We start from the raw sequence: 17415 nt of genomic DNA, 5'->3' as shown, positions 1-17415 counted from the left end.
TCCATTCTATAATTTGCCTTTTAACTCTTCTGTTCATATTCTTTAATGCACAGTTTTTTTCATTTATATAAAGCCCAATTTTAAAATGTTTTCTTTTATTGCCTGTGCTTTTTGGTGTCCTGTCTGAAATCATTGCCAAATATAGTGTCATAAATACAGTGTTTAAAGCCTACAGTGTGATTTACCTTGATAAAGGATCCTTGTAAGCTTGAGAACAATGTTTATTCTGTGTTTGGCAGTACCAAATTCAACTGTGAATTCAGCTATGCCCTCAATACTCTTCTTTGCTAGAGATGTCCATTTCTGATATAAGGATGTGTATGGGCTTAGTTTTAGTCTCTTTGAGTCTCATCTTCTACCTGTACTGCATTGTCTTGATATGTAGCTTCATTTAAGTCTTGAAATTCAGTAGTGTGTGAGTCCATCAACTTTGTTCAGTAAAATTACTTAACCTCTTTCATTTCCTTTGCTTTCCGTATACATTTATGAATTAAGTTTTCTGTACTTAAAAAAATCCTGATTGGGGTCGACTCTGGGGCCTATTGGGTAAAATCACTGCCAGTACTGCTGGCATCCTAAATGGGTGCTGGTTCACATCCCAACTGCTCCACTTCAGATTCACCTCCTTGCTAATGTGCCTGGGAAAGCAGCGGAGGATGGCCCCAAGTATTTCAGCCCTTGCACCTATGTGGGGACCCAGAAGAAACTCATGGCTCCTGGCTTCGGACCGGCTCAGCTCCGGACGTTACAGCCATTTGAGTAGTGAGCCAGTGGATGGAAGACCTCTGTCTTTCCCTGTCTCTCTGTAACTCTCCCCAGGACAAACCAGACAAAGACATAGAAACAGGTGCCCCCACTGTGGCATTGTGGATAAAGCCACCAGCCATGGCACAAGCATCCTATATGAGTGTAGATTTGAGTCCTGGCTGCGCCTCTTAACCCATGTGGGAGACCTGGATGAAGCTCCTGGCACCTGGCTTCGGCCTGGCCTTGGCCCTGGCCATTGCAGCCATTTGGGGGGTGAACCAGCAGATGGAAGACTTTCTCTCTCTCTCTCTCTCTCGCTCACTCGCTCGCTCTCTTTCTTTCTTTCTCTCCCCCTCCTCCTCTCTCCCCATAACTGTGACTTTGAAATAAATAAATAAATCTTAAAAAAAAAAGAAATTGTTTTCTGCCATACTCTTCCTCCCATAGATGTTCCTTTTATACTTATTTCAAAGACTGAATTTTTCTTCTCACACAGTTGTAGCTCTCTGATGAACCCACCCATGAGAAAAAGTTGGGAGAGCAAAAGGAAAAATAAAAATAAAAAATCACCCCCAATGGTCTACAGAGGCCCATTTTCACACTTTGGTGGCCAGACAACCCGAGGCTTTCTTAAGCATTTGCTCTTTAGGTGCTGGCTTTGACTTGCCATGGGGAAGACAGGAAAATTACACGCTGATCCCTGCGATTCCTTTCTTTTTAAGTTGTCAGCTTCCTACGAAAAGTAATGTTTTTGTTTATATTTTTTAGTTTCCTTAGATAATTGCTTTTTATTTTTTCAATATTATCCAAATTAAAATCATAAAGATATTGGCACTGGTTGGTTTACTTTTTCTCTTGGCTAGCAGTAAAAGGCTCAAAGACTTTTAAACCCATCTTGAGTGTTATTTATTGTTAATTAAATGTATTTATCATAACTTGACAGTTTCACGGTCTTAACTACAAAATATTGCCTTTGAGTTAAATTTTATTGTTAGAAAATAGTTTAAATTACTTTTAGTAGAATGTATTCTACACAAATATATTTTATTTTTGTATTTAGTAAAGTTAATAGTTACTTTTTTACATAAACTTTTATTTTTTCATTGTATAATTATGTACTGAGTCATATAAATTATCTTTTTCCTAGTCATGCTATGTATTTTCAAAATGATTTACTTTGTTCTATATATACACATGTTGAAGAGCAGCCAATAGGTAGCATGCAAACCAGAAGGGAATTTTATAAGCAACATTATAGATCTTTTGGAAAAATATTTTTTCTTTTAAATAACTAAGGTTTGCAGTAAATGATCCTATTCTTAAATTAGAATAAGCACATTCTTTAAAAATATATTTTTCAAATGTGAGTTTGAAGAGTTTAGACTTTATGAAAGTTTGAGTTACAAAGCCTTAATCATTGCACAAGTTAATGCAAAAATGGTGAATTTGAAACTTCGTGAATTTTAAAAATCAGTAATGAACACACTTCCACTTCCTAAAATGAACTGCAGCCTAATGAGTAAGTAGCATTATGGTCATCTTTATCTTTGTTATAATTTTGAACTTTAGAGGCTATCTTTCTATAGGTTATATCTTAGCTATTTTATTTCCTGATTCCAAAGGAAATGTAAATACTTAAGTGACCAGCATCTCAGGAGGCTCCTAAGGTCTCTGTTTCTTGTTATTGTCATGCTTATCTAGCTACCCTTAACCCCCTTACTTCTGTGTTCATCTGCCTGTGAAAGGATTGTAGTCATGAAGGTGAATATGTTCCAGAATTAGATTAGAAAAGACACTGCAGCCTCTCTATTCATCATTTTCTTTCTTTCCAGTCATTGGTTTGGGAGAAACCATCTGTACTGTTAGGAGCTCACATGCAGGGAACTGGAGTCTTGTGCCGGTAGCCATACTGAGAGAGCTTGAAAGTGGTAGCCTAGTAGAATCTAGTAGTCTAGTCAACAGTTTAGCTGCAACCTCCTGTGACTATGAGCCAAAACCATGCAGCGTACTCTGAGATTCCTGGAATCTGAATGGTTAGATAGTAAATGCTTGTGGCTTTCAGTTGCTAAGTCTTAGGTCAATTTGCTGCGCAGAAGTAGGTCTCCAATTCTCTCCTCGATGAAGCATTAAAGAAAAGGCTTACTTATATTTGGTAAGCAGTATTATCAAAGGATATATCTGTGTGTTGAGTACTTTATTCTTTTTATGGAAGTATAAAACAGTGAAAATATCCCTCAATTTTATGGTAATTTTCGGTAAAACATGACTATTCCATTTTATTCATATAGATGGTTTTCTGTAAGACCCAGATTGTACTGTAAAAATAGTTATAGGAGTAGCAGATAACAGACATACATACACATCCTCACTGAAGAATTGGGCTTTCTTACTACATCAGATTTCTGTGTCAAATTTTTCTTTGATAATGGATTCTTTTTCAGGACACTTTGTTGCAAGTGGACATGGAAGGAACTCTGTCTGAGAAGCTCAACCATAAATTCTTGCATATTGAAACAGATTCTGTAGATGTTACTACAGATGTTCAGTGTGTTTCAAAAAAATCGTTTTGAACAAAACGGTTTAAGGAATGATCAATGCAAATTTTTATGCTTCAGAAAAGTTGAAAAAAATGCATGCTATGAAAAAACAATGTGTGGATTTAAAAAAATTTTTGAGCCCAGATAAACTCAATTTCATTTTGTTCAAACTTTTTCTAGTACCTCCGAACAGATTATTAGATGAGAAGCTTCATTCATTCCATAGGGTAGTTGGATCTTTAAAAACTGAGTATTTTTAAACTGAACTCAAGAATCAAGTATTACTTTTTAGCAAAGTAGAACTTTCCTTCACCTAGTAACATTAAAGAAATAAAATTTTGCGGCCAGTGTGGCACAGCGAGTTAACATCCCACCTGCGACACCAGCATCCTACTTGAGGGCTGATTCAACCCCAGCTACTCCACTTCTGATCCAGCTCTCTGCTGCTGCACCTGGAAGGTTAATAGGTGATAGTCCAAGTACATGGACCCCTGTCTCCCATGTGGAAGACCCAAACGGAGATCCAGGCTCCTGTCTTTGGCCCGGCCCAGCCCTGGATGTTGAGGCTATGAGGGGAGTGAACCAACTGATAATCTCTCTCTCACTCTCTGTGTGTAAGTGTGTGTGTGTGTGTGTGTGTGTGTGTGTAAAACTCTCCCTTTCAAGTAAATAAGTAAATCTTCAAAAGAGAGAGAGAGATGAAACTTGTGTAGAACACTCAGTGTTAAGTAACTCAGTGTTAGGATTTATTTCCTAAAGCTAACTAGGTAGTATTTAGAAAGAGTTTGTTTATTCTTGACCTCCTGCATTGCCTTGTGATTTTCCCAGCAATCCCTCTTTTTATTATTTACTAAGAACCAAAGGAAGTTACGTGTAAATAAGTACAATGTGTTTTGTTTCATTTCATTACTGTACCTCTTTACCTTGAGGCTATATGCTTTTAAATTCATTGTTACTTACCTTTCAAAAAGAAATTTTCATGGTTAGATGTTGATTTTATAATTTTTGAACTGAACTAAAATTTACCATCTTTTTTTTTTTTTAACTTTTGTTTAATGAATATAGATTTCCAAAGTACAGCTTATGGACTACATTGGCTCCCCTCCCCCCCATGACTTCCCTCCCACCCGCAACCCTCTCCTTTCCCGCTCTCTCTCCTTCCATTCATATTGATTCATTTTCAATTTTCTATATATACAGAAGATCAGTTTAGTATATATTAAGTAAAGATTTCAACAGTTTGCACCCACATAGAAACACAAAGTGAGAAATACTGTTTGAGTACTCGTTATAGCATTAAATCTCAATGTACAGCACATTAAGGACAGAGATCCTACATGAGGAGTAAGTGCACAGTGACTCCTGTTGTTGACTTTACAAATTGACACTCTTGTTTATGGCATCAATAATCTCCCTATGCTCCAGTCATGAGTTTCCAAGGCTATGGAAGCCTTTTGAGTTCTCCGACTCTTATTTAGACAAGGTCATAGTCAAAGTGGAAGTTCTCTCCTCCCTTCAGAGAAAAGTACCTCCATCTTTGAAGACCTGTTCTTTCCACTGGGATCTCACTCACAGAGATCTTTCATTTAGGGTTTTTGTTTTTTGTTTTTTGTTTTTGCCAGAGTGTCTTGGCTTTCCATGCCTGAAATACTCTCATGGGCTTTTCAGCCGGATCCGAATGCCTTTAGGGCTGATTCTGAGGCTAGAGTGCTGTTTAGGACATCTGCCATTCTATGAGTCTGCTGTGTATCTCGCTTCCCATGTTGGATCGCTCTCCCCTTTATTTATTCTATCGGTTAGTATTAGCAGGCACTAGACTTGTTTATGTGATCCCTTTGACTCTTAGTCCTTTCATTATGATCAATTGTGAACTGAAATTGATCACTTGGACTAGTGAGATGGCATTGGTACATGCCACCTTGATACCATCCTTTTAATAAGAAAATAATAGCTAGTGTGTTTCTGTTGATTTATATACTATCTCCTTATTTTGAGGACCATCTTTTTTATATTATGTTTTTTTGTTTCTTCTGTATTTTCTTAAATGATTATGGTATTGGATCTTTTGATCTATGATGACATCTTAGGATACTGAATAGATTTTAATCATTTTTAACAGGAGGGCATCATATCTGTTGTTAATTTCATCAGGTGCCATAACAAAATAGACCATAAGTTGACAGAAATGTATTCTCTCATGGAGCTGAAGACCTGCAGGGTCACAGGTCTGGGAGGGCCATGCTCCTTCTGAAGACTCCGGGAAGGGATCAGTGTTTGCCTCCTGCCAGCTTCTGGCAGCTGCTGTTTGTGCTTTCTTCGGCTTGTGTCTGCATCACCGCGATCTGGCCTGTCTGCAAAAGGCTGCCTTCTCTCTGTATCTGTCTGCAAACCTCCTCCCTGAAAAGACAGCGGTCAGTGGACTCAGCGTCTGCTCTAATCCAGCGTGACCTTCTATTAACCTGTGCATATTTGTGTTATCTGCAGATCCCCTGTTTCCAAATAAGGTGACGCTGGTTAGAACTTCAGCATGTCTTTCTGGGGAATACAGTTCCGCTCACAATATCTATTTAGTAATCACTCTGAAAGTAAAATCTTTATGTAACTTCCTGTTCTATGTGTTTCTTCTATTCAGTATAGCTTTAACTATTTGTAACCTTAGCTATCCTTGTAGCATGGAAATTTGTATCAAATTCTGATATATATATAGAAAATTATAATTATGGTAGCTGCCTTTGTAATACTTGACAAATATTAATGATTACTCCATTGAAAAAATTACCATGAATTTAAAAAATTTACTTTTAACTATCATTCCATCAGTACATCTTCTTTCTTGTGCTTACTTGCATTTTAAACTTACTTGATAGATAGGTGACACTTGTTTATAAAGCTTATTAGTGATTATTACTGGAATAATGGTTGTAGTAAGTGTCCTGTGTGTGTTTGTTGTGGATTACTTTTGCCTTCCATCTGTTAGAGTACACTTCTACCAAAGTTCACTTAATAATTTGACCTGTAAATGTTACATTTGATATGGAGACTTTTAATTTTATCCATCTCATCTTAGTGTTTTATATCTTTATTAAATAAATAATTGTAAAGCGCTTGAAATAGCACATCATTCTTATTTTAAAATAACAAAACAAGTAAAACATTGCTTTTTAAAGTTCCTGCTGTCTTATGACTATCTTAGTTTTCTCTGGGAAGTTTAATAGATTTAACAGCTTTTGGAAAGAGGGAGTAAGGATTGGTTTCCAGTCATAGATCTCATATATTGAAATTAGTTCTCTGTGTTAAAGAAATCCTGTTTCATAGAAGTAGCATTTCTTGGAGCCATTGTTACTTTTGTTTCACTGCTTTTTTAAAGATTTTTGTATTAATACTCCTAAAAATGATTCTAACATTTTACTAATCTACATTTCCTTGTGCTGATTTTCAACTTCAAATGCAAGTTTAAAATCACCTGGAGAACATTTTTTAAAATACCAGTACGTGGGCCCCATTTGAGTATTGTCCTGGATGGGAAATTATGATACACTGAAAGATTAAAAGGAAGATTTTATTGTTATTATGGTTACTGTTCATTATTTATTCTAAGATGCAATCAAGATGCATTTTATATCCTGAAAATCTACTTTATGCATGTATTCTAATGTCTGTCCTGTTTCTGTTGTCTAAAATTATGTGATATTTGCTCTGATACCTTTGTCAAACAGTAGCTACCTTTCTACTGCTCCAGATCAGATCTGCTCCAGTTAATCAACTTTCTTTTCCATAATCTAAATTTCAACACACATCACCAGAATCGATTATCAAATGCAAAAGTAAAATTTTGAAATTTAGCTAAATAATTCCATAATCTATAATTTAGATGCATTTGAATCATATAGTAAATACCTACATAAAATTTTAAAATCTTGATATTCTTAGTTTAAAAATTAAGAGCACTTTCGAAGTGACCCTGGAGATCCTTGTATTCTGATAGATATAATACATCTTTCAGATATATGTATAGTACTTTTCCCAATACTCACTTAACACATAATCTAAAGAATTCTGTAACAAGTACACATAATGAATACCTCCTAGCTAATGATTACTTTGTTAAGCACCTTTTATGTCTGAGTTGTAGGACCTTGTTATCTTTCAGTAGAAATCCACAGTTTATATTGATTTTTGACATTGACTTTAAGCTTGTGTGGTTTTAATAAATTCTTCTGTTATTTGGTCATTCAACTTAAATGCTTTTGGTCTGAGTAAATTAAAATGTTCTAGATTGGCAGAAAAAAGATACCTGTATTGATAAGCAGACTTTCCAAGTTTCAGAAGCATTTGTTAATATGTTATTTGTTTTTATTTTTATTGTCTTTCTCTCAGTGAAGCTGTGGTCTACCAATCTAGATAACTCAGTGGCAAGCATTGAGGCAAAGGCTAATGTATGCTGTGTTAAATTTAGCCCCTCTTCCAGATACCATTTGGCTTTCGGCTGTGCAGGTAAGAAATGAAGGCAGACTTATCTTCCTTTAATGTTAATTGAGTATCATGGATTGGATAGAGGAAGATTTAAAAATGAATAACTATCTTTATAGGCTTAAATTTTGTTTTCATTATTAGGCTTTAAATTAGAAGTATGAAGTACACTATCATCACTCATTTAATATTCTACCCTTAATTATACTATTCTGTCACATTTCTTTAGTACATAGAAATGGGTTTGTTAAAGTGTTTGTATTCATGAACCAATGCTTTTTCCTATAGACACAGGAATCCAAAGGTTTTTTTTTTTTTTTTTAAGATTTATTTGTTTATTTGAAAGAGTTACACAGAGAGGGGCAGAGACAAAGAGAGATCTTCCATCTGCTGGTTCACTCCTCAGATGGCCACAATGTCCGGAGCTGCACTGATCCGAAGCCAGGAGCCAGGCACTTCTTCCAGGTCTCCCACGCGGGTGCAGGGGCCCAAAGACTTGGGCCATCTTGTACTGCTTTCCCAGGCCATAGCAGAGAGTTGGATCAGAAGAGGGGCACCCAGGACTTGAACCAGCACCCATATGGGATGCCAGTGCTTCAGGCCAGGGCGTTAACCTGCTGCGCCACAGTGCCGGCTCCCCAAGTTTGTTTTTTAGAGGAAACTTGTTAATTCATTTAACAGTTACTTATTGAGTGTCTACTATACACAAAGTGCTCATCAAGAGGTAGTGAATAAGACAGAGTCTTTTATTGTGGAGGGCATGCTAGCATAGTATTTTCTCTTTTGAAAGATGTCCTTTGCCCATTTCTTAACTGGGTTGTTTTGTTTTGTTGTTATTGTTGAGTTTCTTGATCTCTTTATATATTCTGGTTATTAATCCTTTATCAGTTACATAGTTTGCAAATAATTTCTCCCATTCTTTTGATTGCCTCATCAGTTTGCTGAATGTTTCTTTTGCATTGCAGAAGTCTCTCAATTTGATGTAATCCCATTTTTTAATTTTGGTTTTGATTGCCTGTGCCTCTGGGGTCTTTTCCAAGAACTCTTTGCCTATGCCAATGTCTTGTAGGGTTTTCCCAATGTTCTCTAATAATTTCATGGTATCTGGCTGTAGATTTAGGCTTTAATCCATATTGAGTGGATTTTTGTGTAAGGTGTAAGGTAGGGGTCTTATTTCATATTTTTGCATGTGGAGATCCAGTTTTCCCAGCACCATTCGTTGCAGAGATGGTCCTTGCTCCAGAGATTGATTACAGCTCCCTTGTCAGACATAACTTGGTTGTAGATGTGTGGATTGAATACTGGTGTTTCTGTTCTGTTCCACTGATACATCCGTCTGTCTCTGTGCCAGTAACAGGCTGTCTTGAAGTCTGGTATAGTGAGGCCTCCAACTTTGTTTTTGTTGCGTAAGATTCCTTTAGTTATTCAGAGTTTCCTGTGTTGCCATATGAATTTTAGTATCATTTTTTCTATATCTGAAAGAATGTCCTTGTTATTTTGATCAGTATCACATTGAATGTGTAAATTGCTTTTGGTAGTATAGAAATTTTGATGATATTGTTTCTTCCAACCCATGAACATGGAAGATTTTTCCATTTTTTGTGTCTTCTATTTCTTTCTTTAATGTTTTGTAATTATTAATGTAGAAATCTTTGACATCCTTGGTTAAATTTATTCCAAGGTATTTGGGGTTCTTCTGTAGCTATTGTGAATGGAATTGACCTTAGAAGTTCTTTCTTGGCCGTGGCATTGTCTGTGTATACAAAGGTTATTGATTTTCATGTGATGATTTTATATCCTATCACTTTACCAAACTTTTCTATGTGTTCCAGTAGCCTCTTAGTGGAGTCTTTTGGATCCCTTATATAAAAAATAATGTCATCCGCAAATAAAGATAGTTTGACTTCCTCCTTCCCATTTTGTATCCCCTTGATTTTTGTTTTCTTGCCTTATGGCTCTGGCTAAAACTTCCAGGACTCTATTAAATAGCAGTGGTGAGAGTGGGCATCCTTGTCTGGTTCTGGATCTCAGTGGGAATGCTTCCAATGTTTTCCCATTTAATAAGATGCTGGCCGTGAGTTTGTGAGAAATTGCCTTGATTGTGTTGAAGAATGTTCCTTCTATACCCAGTTTGCTTAGAGTTTTCACCATGAATGAGTATTGTAATTTATCAAATGCTTTCTCTGCATCTATTGAGATAACATAAGGTTTTTGTTCTTCAATTTGTTAATGTGATGAATCACATTAATTGATTTGTGAATGTTGAACCATCCCTCCATACCTGGGATAAATCCCACCTGGTCTGGGTGAATTATCTTTCTAATGTGTTGTTGGATTTGGTTACCTAATACTTTGTTGAGGATTTTTGCATCTGTGTTCTTCATATATAATACTCTTATAATAGTCACATCTTCCTGTTTAATTGATCCCTTAATCATTACATAGTGTTCTTTGTCTCTTTTAACAGTTTTTATGTTAAAATCTATTTTGACTGATATTAGGATGGCTCCTTTTTGGTTTCTGTTAGCATGGAATATCTTTATCCATCCTTTCACTTTTAGTTTGCATGTATCTTTGTTGGTGAGGTATGTTTCTTGTAGGCAGTAAATAGATGGATTTTGTTTTTTAATCCGTTCAGCTAGTCTGTATCTTTTAACATAAGAGTTGAGGCCATATGCATTCAAGGGGACTATTGATAAGTAAAGAGTTGGCCCTGCCATTTTGCCATAAATATTCCTATTGTTGACTTTGAATTTCCTTTGTACTTTTACTGGGGCATTTTCTACATTCACCTTCTTTCATAATGATGATCATGTTTCTGTGTTTCTGTGTAGCACATCCTTGAGTATCTTTCATATGGCTGGATGAGTGGTGGCAAATTCTTTCAATTTCTGTTTGTTATAAAAGGTCTTTATTTCACCTTCATTCATGAATGGGAGCTTTTCAGGGCATAGTATTCTGTGTTCATTTTTTTTTTATCATAAAACTTGGACTATTATCTTGCCATTCTTTCCTAGCCTGTATGGTTTCTGATGAAAAGTCTGCTGTGAGTCTAATTGGAGATCCTCTGAAAGTAATCTGGCGTTTCTCTCATGTTCATTTTAGAATCTTTTCTTTATGTTTTACTGTGAAGAGTTTGACTACAGAGTGTCATGGTGAAGAACTTTTCTGGTCATGTCTATTTAGAGTTCTGTGTGCTTCCTGTACTGGGACATCCCTTTATTTCTGTAATTATTTTAATAAAAAGGCTGCCTAATCCATTCTCTTTCCATGCCTTCAGGAATTTCTAACACTCGTATGTTGGTTCATTTGATAGTATCCCATAAATCTCCAACACTGTTTTTTTGTTTTCTAATTTCTTATTCTTTTTTTTTTTTTTTTGTCTGACTATAAAATTTCCAGAGATTTGTCTTATAACTCAGATATTTCTTGTGCTTCACCATCTCTGCTGTTAAGGCTTTCCACCACATTTTTTATTTGTTCTATTGAATTCTTCATTTCCAATATTTCATTTCAATTTCTGTTTAAAATCTCAATTTCATGAGAGAAATTTTCTTTCATGTCATGTTCAGATTTCATGAGTTCGTGGCTTGGCTTTGATTAATGTAAGTTATCCTATGATCAATTCTTTGAATTTGATTTCTGGCATTTCTTCAATCTCTTTGTCTTCACTTTGTAGTATTGTAGTATTGTAGTATCATATTCTTTTGGAGGCATTATGTTGTCTTGTTCTTGTTTCTTGAATTACTGTGTTTATTAGACTTTTGTGGAGATACTTGTTGATTTTGTTTGTTTGTTTTCCTTGTAATGGCTTTTATCTTTGGACTATGCCTCTGTGGCTTAGTGGCTAGTCCCCTCTTTGAGTGAATACCCAGAGGCATGTGGTGAGTGTAGCCAGAGAGCTCTGTTCCCTGCTCCAGGGTGAAGGAAGTGTCCCAGGTCACAACCAAGTTGGGTATGGTAAATCTCCCCCTTTGTTTGTTTGTTTGTCTTTTTGTTTTTTTAATCAGAGGGGAAGTTTATTCTGCTCTCTTGGCATATTTTCACGCTCACCCCCTCACCTCAAAGGAGACCAATGCCTTGGCGCTAACCCATTGGTACAATTTACATCTGCACTGCCACAAGAACCAAAGAATCCATGCAGTCCTCAGTGTGAGCACGGATCCTGCAGCAATGACCCTCACCAGGGAATCAGGGAGCCCCAAGTATGTGGAGCCTTCCACAGTGACTGCCCAAAGTCCCAGCTTCTCCCACACAGCCATAGTGTTTTCACAGTCCCACCACACAGCCCCATGTCTGTTCTCCCAGCCAGTCCCAGATGTCTCCTCTTGGCTGGTTGCTGGGCACATGGACATGAGCCGACAAAATTGTTATGTATGTCCAAAATGGTGCCTGCACTCTCTTGGCCTGTTACAGGATGCCAGTGCAGGGTGTCTGGGAAGAGAGAAATGTGCCTCCTTTTTTTTCTCCTCTAAGTTGACAAGTACTCTGTCCCCCACAGGGCTCCAACCCAGACTTGAGCCAGGGTCTTCCTGCGTCTTTATCACTAATAGCTTGGGCTGCTGCAGTCAGGTCTGGCCCCACTCTAAAGCTGGTGCAGAGGCTCTCGACTGCTGGAGTCCTGAGTTGTGCATGTGCACACCCTCCACATAGGTCCACAGTGACCGTCTCATTTGTGTGGAGCTTCCTTTGCTGTTTTCTCCCTAACACTTCTCTGAAATTGCACTCTCTCCACTTTTCTTTTAACTATCTTTCTGTAGACTAGAATAGTGAGCTTCCACACTATTCTGCCTTCTTGAATTTCTCTATTGAATTCTTTTGATAAACTGTTATATTTCATTGCTGTTGTTTTTAATATCTATATCCATAAACTGTACTCTTCTCTCTGCTTTTAACTGTCCTTACCGTTTTTAATGTCGCATAAATGTTTTGTAATATTCTTTGTATATATGATGAACTTTTGTTGAATTTTTTCAGTATTTTATTACTTTCAGTTCTCATGTGAATGAAATTGTTTCTCAATTTTATCTGTGCATTATTTTGTTGCTAGTGTACAAAACTACAGTTTTTTCAGTGTGGTGATCTTGTATCCTAAGTCTTGTTACTCTTATTTCTTATAGGTTTACTGTGAATTTCTTGGGATTTTCTATATGTAGAATCATATTATCTGTAAATTAAGGCAATTTGTGAATGCCTTTTTAAATTTTTGCATTAGGTGTAAGGTAAAGTACAGTTTTCAATAGAAGTGGCAAGAGTTACTCTTATCCTAGAAGCCAAGCATTTATTTAGTCCTTCATAATTAAGTATAATGCTAGCTGTGGGTATTATTGTAGATAAACGTTATCATTTGAGTAATCTTTCATCTATTTCTGGTTTGCTAAATGTTTTTTGCTGTCAGTAAGTGTAAGATTCTGTCAAGTACTTTCTTGAGATGTTAGTGTTATATTATATTATATTAGTTCACTGTTTAAAAAAATTTTTAACAAGTTCTTCATTCCTTTGGAAAATTCCACCTTGGCCTTATGTAAAATACCTTTTATGTGTTCAGTTTGCAGATATGTTAAGTATTTTTGCATCAGTGTGTGTGTATAAAAGTTATTCATCAGGTTTTTAGGTAATGGTTTTTCCCTTTTATAGCAGGGTTTGCTGATTTCAAAGAATGAGTTGAGAAGAGTCTGAAAAATTAGTATTATTTCTTCTTGAAATATTTGGTAAAATTCATCAGAGAAACCATCTGAGTTTCAGCTTTTCTTTGTGGGAAGATTTGAAATTCCTAATCCAGTTTCTTTACTTCTAGAAGAATTTGTGTTTTCTGTTTCTTCTTGAAGTCAGTTTTGGAAGCTGTTCTGTTCCTTGAAATTTGTCAATTTATTCTGAGTTTTCTAGTTTGCTGGTAAAAGTTGTTTATAACGTTTCTTTGGAATCCTTTTTTTATTTTTATCATGCCCTGACTGTAATCATGTCTTTTCTCTTGTGTCATTTTTGTCAGTCTAGCCTTCGTTTATATTTGTTAGTTTCTTCAAGGTATGTCAGTGTGCATGTGTAGAGGAGGTCCGTGGATGGAACAGGCTTCTGGCCAGAACACAGGCTATTACCACTGTCTTACCCAAGGCTACTTGTCGGAAGGGCTAGAGCATCATTCCATGGGTCAGAGCCCCTAGAATGACTTTTAGCTGTATGTAGAATGGATAGGCAAAGAGAGCTCTTACTACTCTTTCATCCACTGAAGCTGTTAAGATTCAGAGCATGATGCTATTGCTGTAATTAAAGGATTAGAAATTCTTCACTGCAGTTTCCACAGAGCTAGAGAGTGGACACCGGAGCATCACAGCAGAAAACCCTCACAACTTTATAATGGTGCTTGCAGCAGACACTTGACCACAAAACCTGCCTTGGACCTTACATAAGAGTGATTGATTGGTACATTCCAATTCATGTCTAGAAGCCAAGCTGCAAGAGGATCTGGGAAATATAGTTCTTAACATTTCATCTTCCATAGACTATAAATTTATCATAGGCTTCCATTGGATGGAAGACCTCTCTCTCTCTCTGCCTCTCTTTTCTCTGTGTAACTAAAAAAAGACTAAAGTGAATAGAATTCCCAGCAACCCCATTGTTGTAGTAGAATTGTACATTTACTTGCAAACCAAGTTGAAGTATCTTATAATTTTATAGAATCAATATTTAATGTTATTTATTGATATTATAATTAATATTGTGACATATCAGTATTATAGATATTAATTTATTATAGATATTGTTAATTATTAACATAGATTAATTGATATTATAGATAATTTCATTAATATTTATAGGTAAGAAATGTGTTGGTGTTAATATTATAGATAAGAAAATTAATTAATTGATATTGTAGATAAGAAATATGGGGTTCTTAAGGTGTTCTCTTTAAAGTATAATAATTTTCCTCTTAGAAATGTGGTACAATGTGTGATCTGGAGCAGACTCCTGGCTCCTGGTACCTGGCTTTGTCTTGGCCCAGCCTTGGCTATTGTGGCCATCTGGGGAGTGAACCAGCAAACTGACGATTTCTCTCTCTGATTCTCTCTCTCTCTCTCTCTCTATAACTCTGACTTTGAAATAAATAGATAAATCTTGAAAAAAAAAGAAATTTTTGCTATAAGTAAAAAAAATTGTATTATTCTGTTTTCATTATGACTTACAATGTAATAACAAAAATCCTTAGGAAGGATTACTATTCCTAGAATAAACAAACAAGACTAAAATGTGCTATTTTACCATATTAATAAAAATTTTCAATTTTAGTTACTGTGAACATTTCATTACTCTCAGTACACTAAACAGTTCCACAAACATTTGTTTTAACTTGTTTAGTTTTTTGTGATTTGGAATGTGAGAACTCTTAGTCTTCAAAAGAAATTTTGGTTGATTTAATTTCAGTATTACTTCCTTTACTCTTAAACTTTCTGCAACTTCTTGTTGCTTAAAAATACAGATTCTTTTGCTTTCCATTCCAGGCCCTTTGTAATCTGCTCCAATATTATACTTTCCTCATGTGTTTTCACTTTTTGAAAATCTCACTGATTGTGGTAAAACATCTTTCATGAAGATCTCGATTCTCAGAAAGCTATCTGAACCTATTTACATATTCTTCCATTTTAAAAATGTATATATTCACTTAAAGTTACCTATATTTATACTAATAACACAAGATTATATCCTCATTCTAACTTTCACACATTTTAAATAATGCTTAGGTTCCCCTTACAAAACTTGATTAAACTACCCTCCAGAGGTACTACTGTTAAGAGTTCCTTGAATACCTTTCTGTCACAGATAGGTAACTTTTCTTGACTAATAAGCCAGTAAGTATTTTTTATTTATTTAGAGCAGTTTTTTTTTTTGTCCTTTCTTAATGGGGAGGATCCAAAGAATAAATATTTATAATGTGTAAAACTCAATTTTAGGCTTTGAATCTCAGAAGTCAATTTGTGAACTACCCTAATCACTCTCTTCCCCCTAACTTCACAATCACTAAAGAATAATGAATTCCTTTGAACTTAAAAAATTAGTCTTGGGATGGATGTGGTGGCACAGTAGGTTAAATTGCCATTTTAGAGTCCTGCACCCCAATTCAGAGTGCCTGTTGGAAGCACAACTCCTCTGCTTCCTATCCAACTTGCTGCTAATAAACCCAAGAAGGCAACGGTTGATGGGACACCTGAATGGAGTTCTAGGCTTCTGGCTTCTGGCTTCTGGCTTCAGCCTAGCCCAGCCCAGGCTATTGTAGGTATTTAGGGAATGAATCAACAGAGGGAAGATCTCTCTTTCTCTCTCCCTCCCTCTGTTTTTTTCAAATAAATGAACAAATCTTAAAATAAAGAACCTAGTCTTTCATTTGATCTGTGAAACCTAATTTAATTCATTTTATGGAGGTTGCATGGAGGACCTTAGGTAAGATAGGTATGTTCTTAGAATATCTTTTATTATGTTTTCACATCTTATTGAAATAATGGGTAACATTTTAAGTTTACTACACTCATTAATCTGCCTTGTCTTTTATTTTATGCAGTGTTTGCCAGTGAGGATGGTGTCTTTTCCTTCTCCTTTAAATAAATCATATGGCTGAATATTTCTTTAATAAATTCTGATTAATATCATAGCATTCTGAAAAATTTTGATTAATGTCATAGCTCTCATAAATATGTATTTTCCTTATCTATACCACATAAATAATAGGGGAAAGAAGACCTTTTATTTTCATTCTCTCCAATAATAGGAGTGAACTCAAATAGAAGAGGCATACATAAAGCCAGTATTTAAGAAGCACTTTATTATTATGAATAAAGGCTACTTTTGAGATTGCTGTAATCTAAAATAACTAGGAAACATCTAGCAAATCTACCTTTTTGTGTCTGTTTTTCCTCCCAGGCTATAAATAACTCTCACCAGATCATAGAAAAACTGAGCTCACAAGAAATTTTTATCTAAATTATATGTAGATATATTTTAACACTAAACATCTACTATTTGACTATTAGTAATGTAATAGATACTGTCATCATATGGTTTTCAAAACTAGTATTTGCTACAAAAACACTTTTGCTGTATGAAATACATATGTGATATACATTTCAGAGGAACCATGAAAATAATAGAATCAAAATAGGAAACCAGTCTGTGATTGGGAGGAAGAGGAAATAGAATATTTGTCAAGTCCAAAGGAAGGAGGAAAAAAAGCATAGAGAATTTTAGCCAGCTAAAAGGCAGAAAAAGAAGTTGTAGACCCCAAAAACCTGAGTTTTAACAGACTTTCCAGGTTATTCTTAGATACTCTTAAAGTGTAAGAAACCCTGCCCTAGATAAATAGTGGATATGGTGCATAGTTTGCAGTGGTTAAAAGTTGAATCTGGTATAAGTGTTTGCTCATAGGACATTCATACTGTGGAATGTATTCAACTGTGAAAATGAACAAACTACAGGTGCATCGATTAGTGTGAATGAGTAGCAGCCTAAGTATTGAGTGAAAAAAAGTCACAGAAGAGCACCAATACTGTTCAATTTATAAGCAGGTAATACAAGCATGTAAATAATATAATATTGAGAAGTATATGCATTGATGATGAAACCATAAGAAAAAAAAGGGAATGAATATATAACTCCAAGGATAGTGCTTAGCCAT

General features: G+C 35.6%; 1 protein-coding gene across 6 annotated transcripts in view; it reads left to right on the top strand.

Annotated features, from left to right (window-relative positions):
• The window catches only part of COP1 (COP1 E3 ubiquitin ligase), a 209089-nt gene that overhangs the window by 139287 nt on the left and 52387 nt on the right, over positions 1-17415 (top strand). For 5 of the 6 annotated variants that reach the window (XR_011390253.1, XM_051856979.2, XM_051856982.2 and 2 more), the window contains one exon: positions 7662-7778. The exons of the other annotated variant lie outside the window; for it this stretch is intronic. Coding sequence is in view for 4 of the 5 variants with exons in the window: in XM_051856979.2 (XP_051712939.1) it covers positions 7662-7778 (117 nt within the window). In the remaining variant the exon portion in view is untranslated. The remainder of the gene's footprint in view (positions 1-7661; positions 7779-17415) is intronic. 6 annotated transcript variants of the gene reach the window in all.

Source organism: Oryctolagus cuniculus, chromosome 7 (assembly GCF_964237555.1).
Source record: "Oryctolagus cuniculus chromosome 7, mOryCun1.1, whole genome shotgun sequence".
Taxonomy (NCBI): domain Eukaryota; kingdom Metazoa; phylum Chordata; class Mammalia; order Lagomorpha; family Leporidae; genus Oryctolagus; species Oryctolagus cuniculus.
This window is presented reverse-complemented; position numbering and strand designations above follow the sequence as displayed.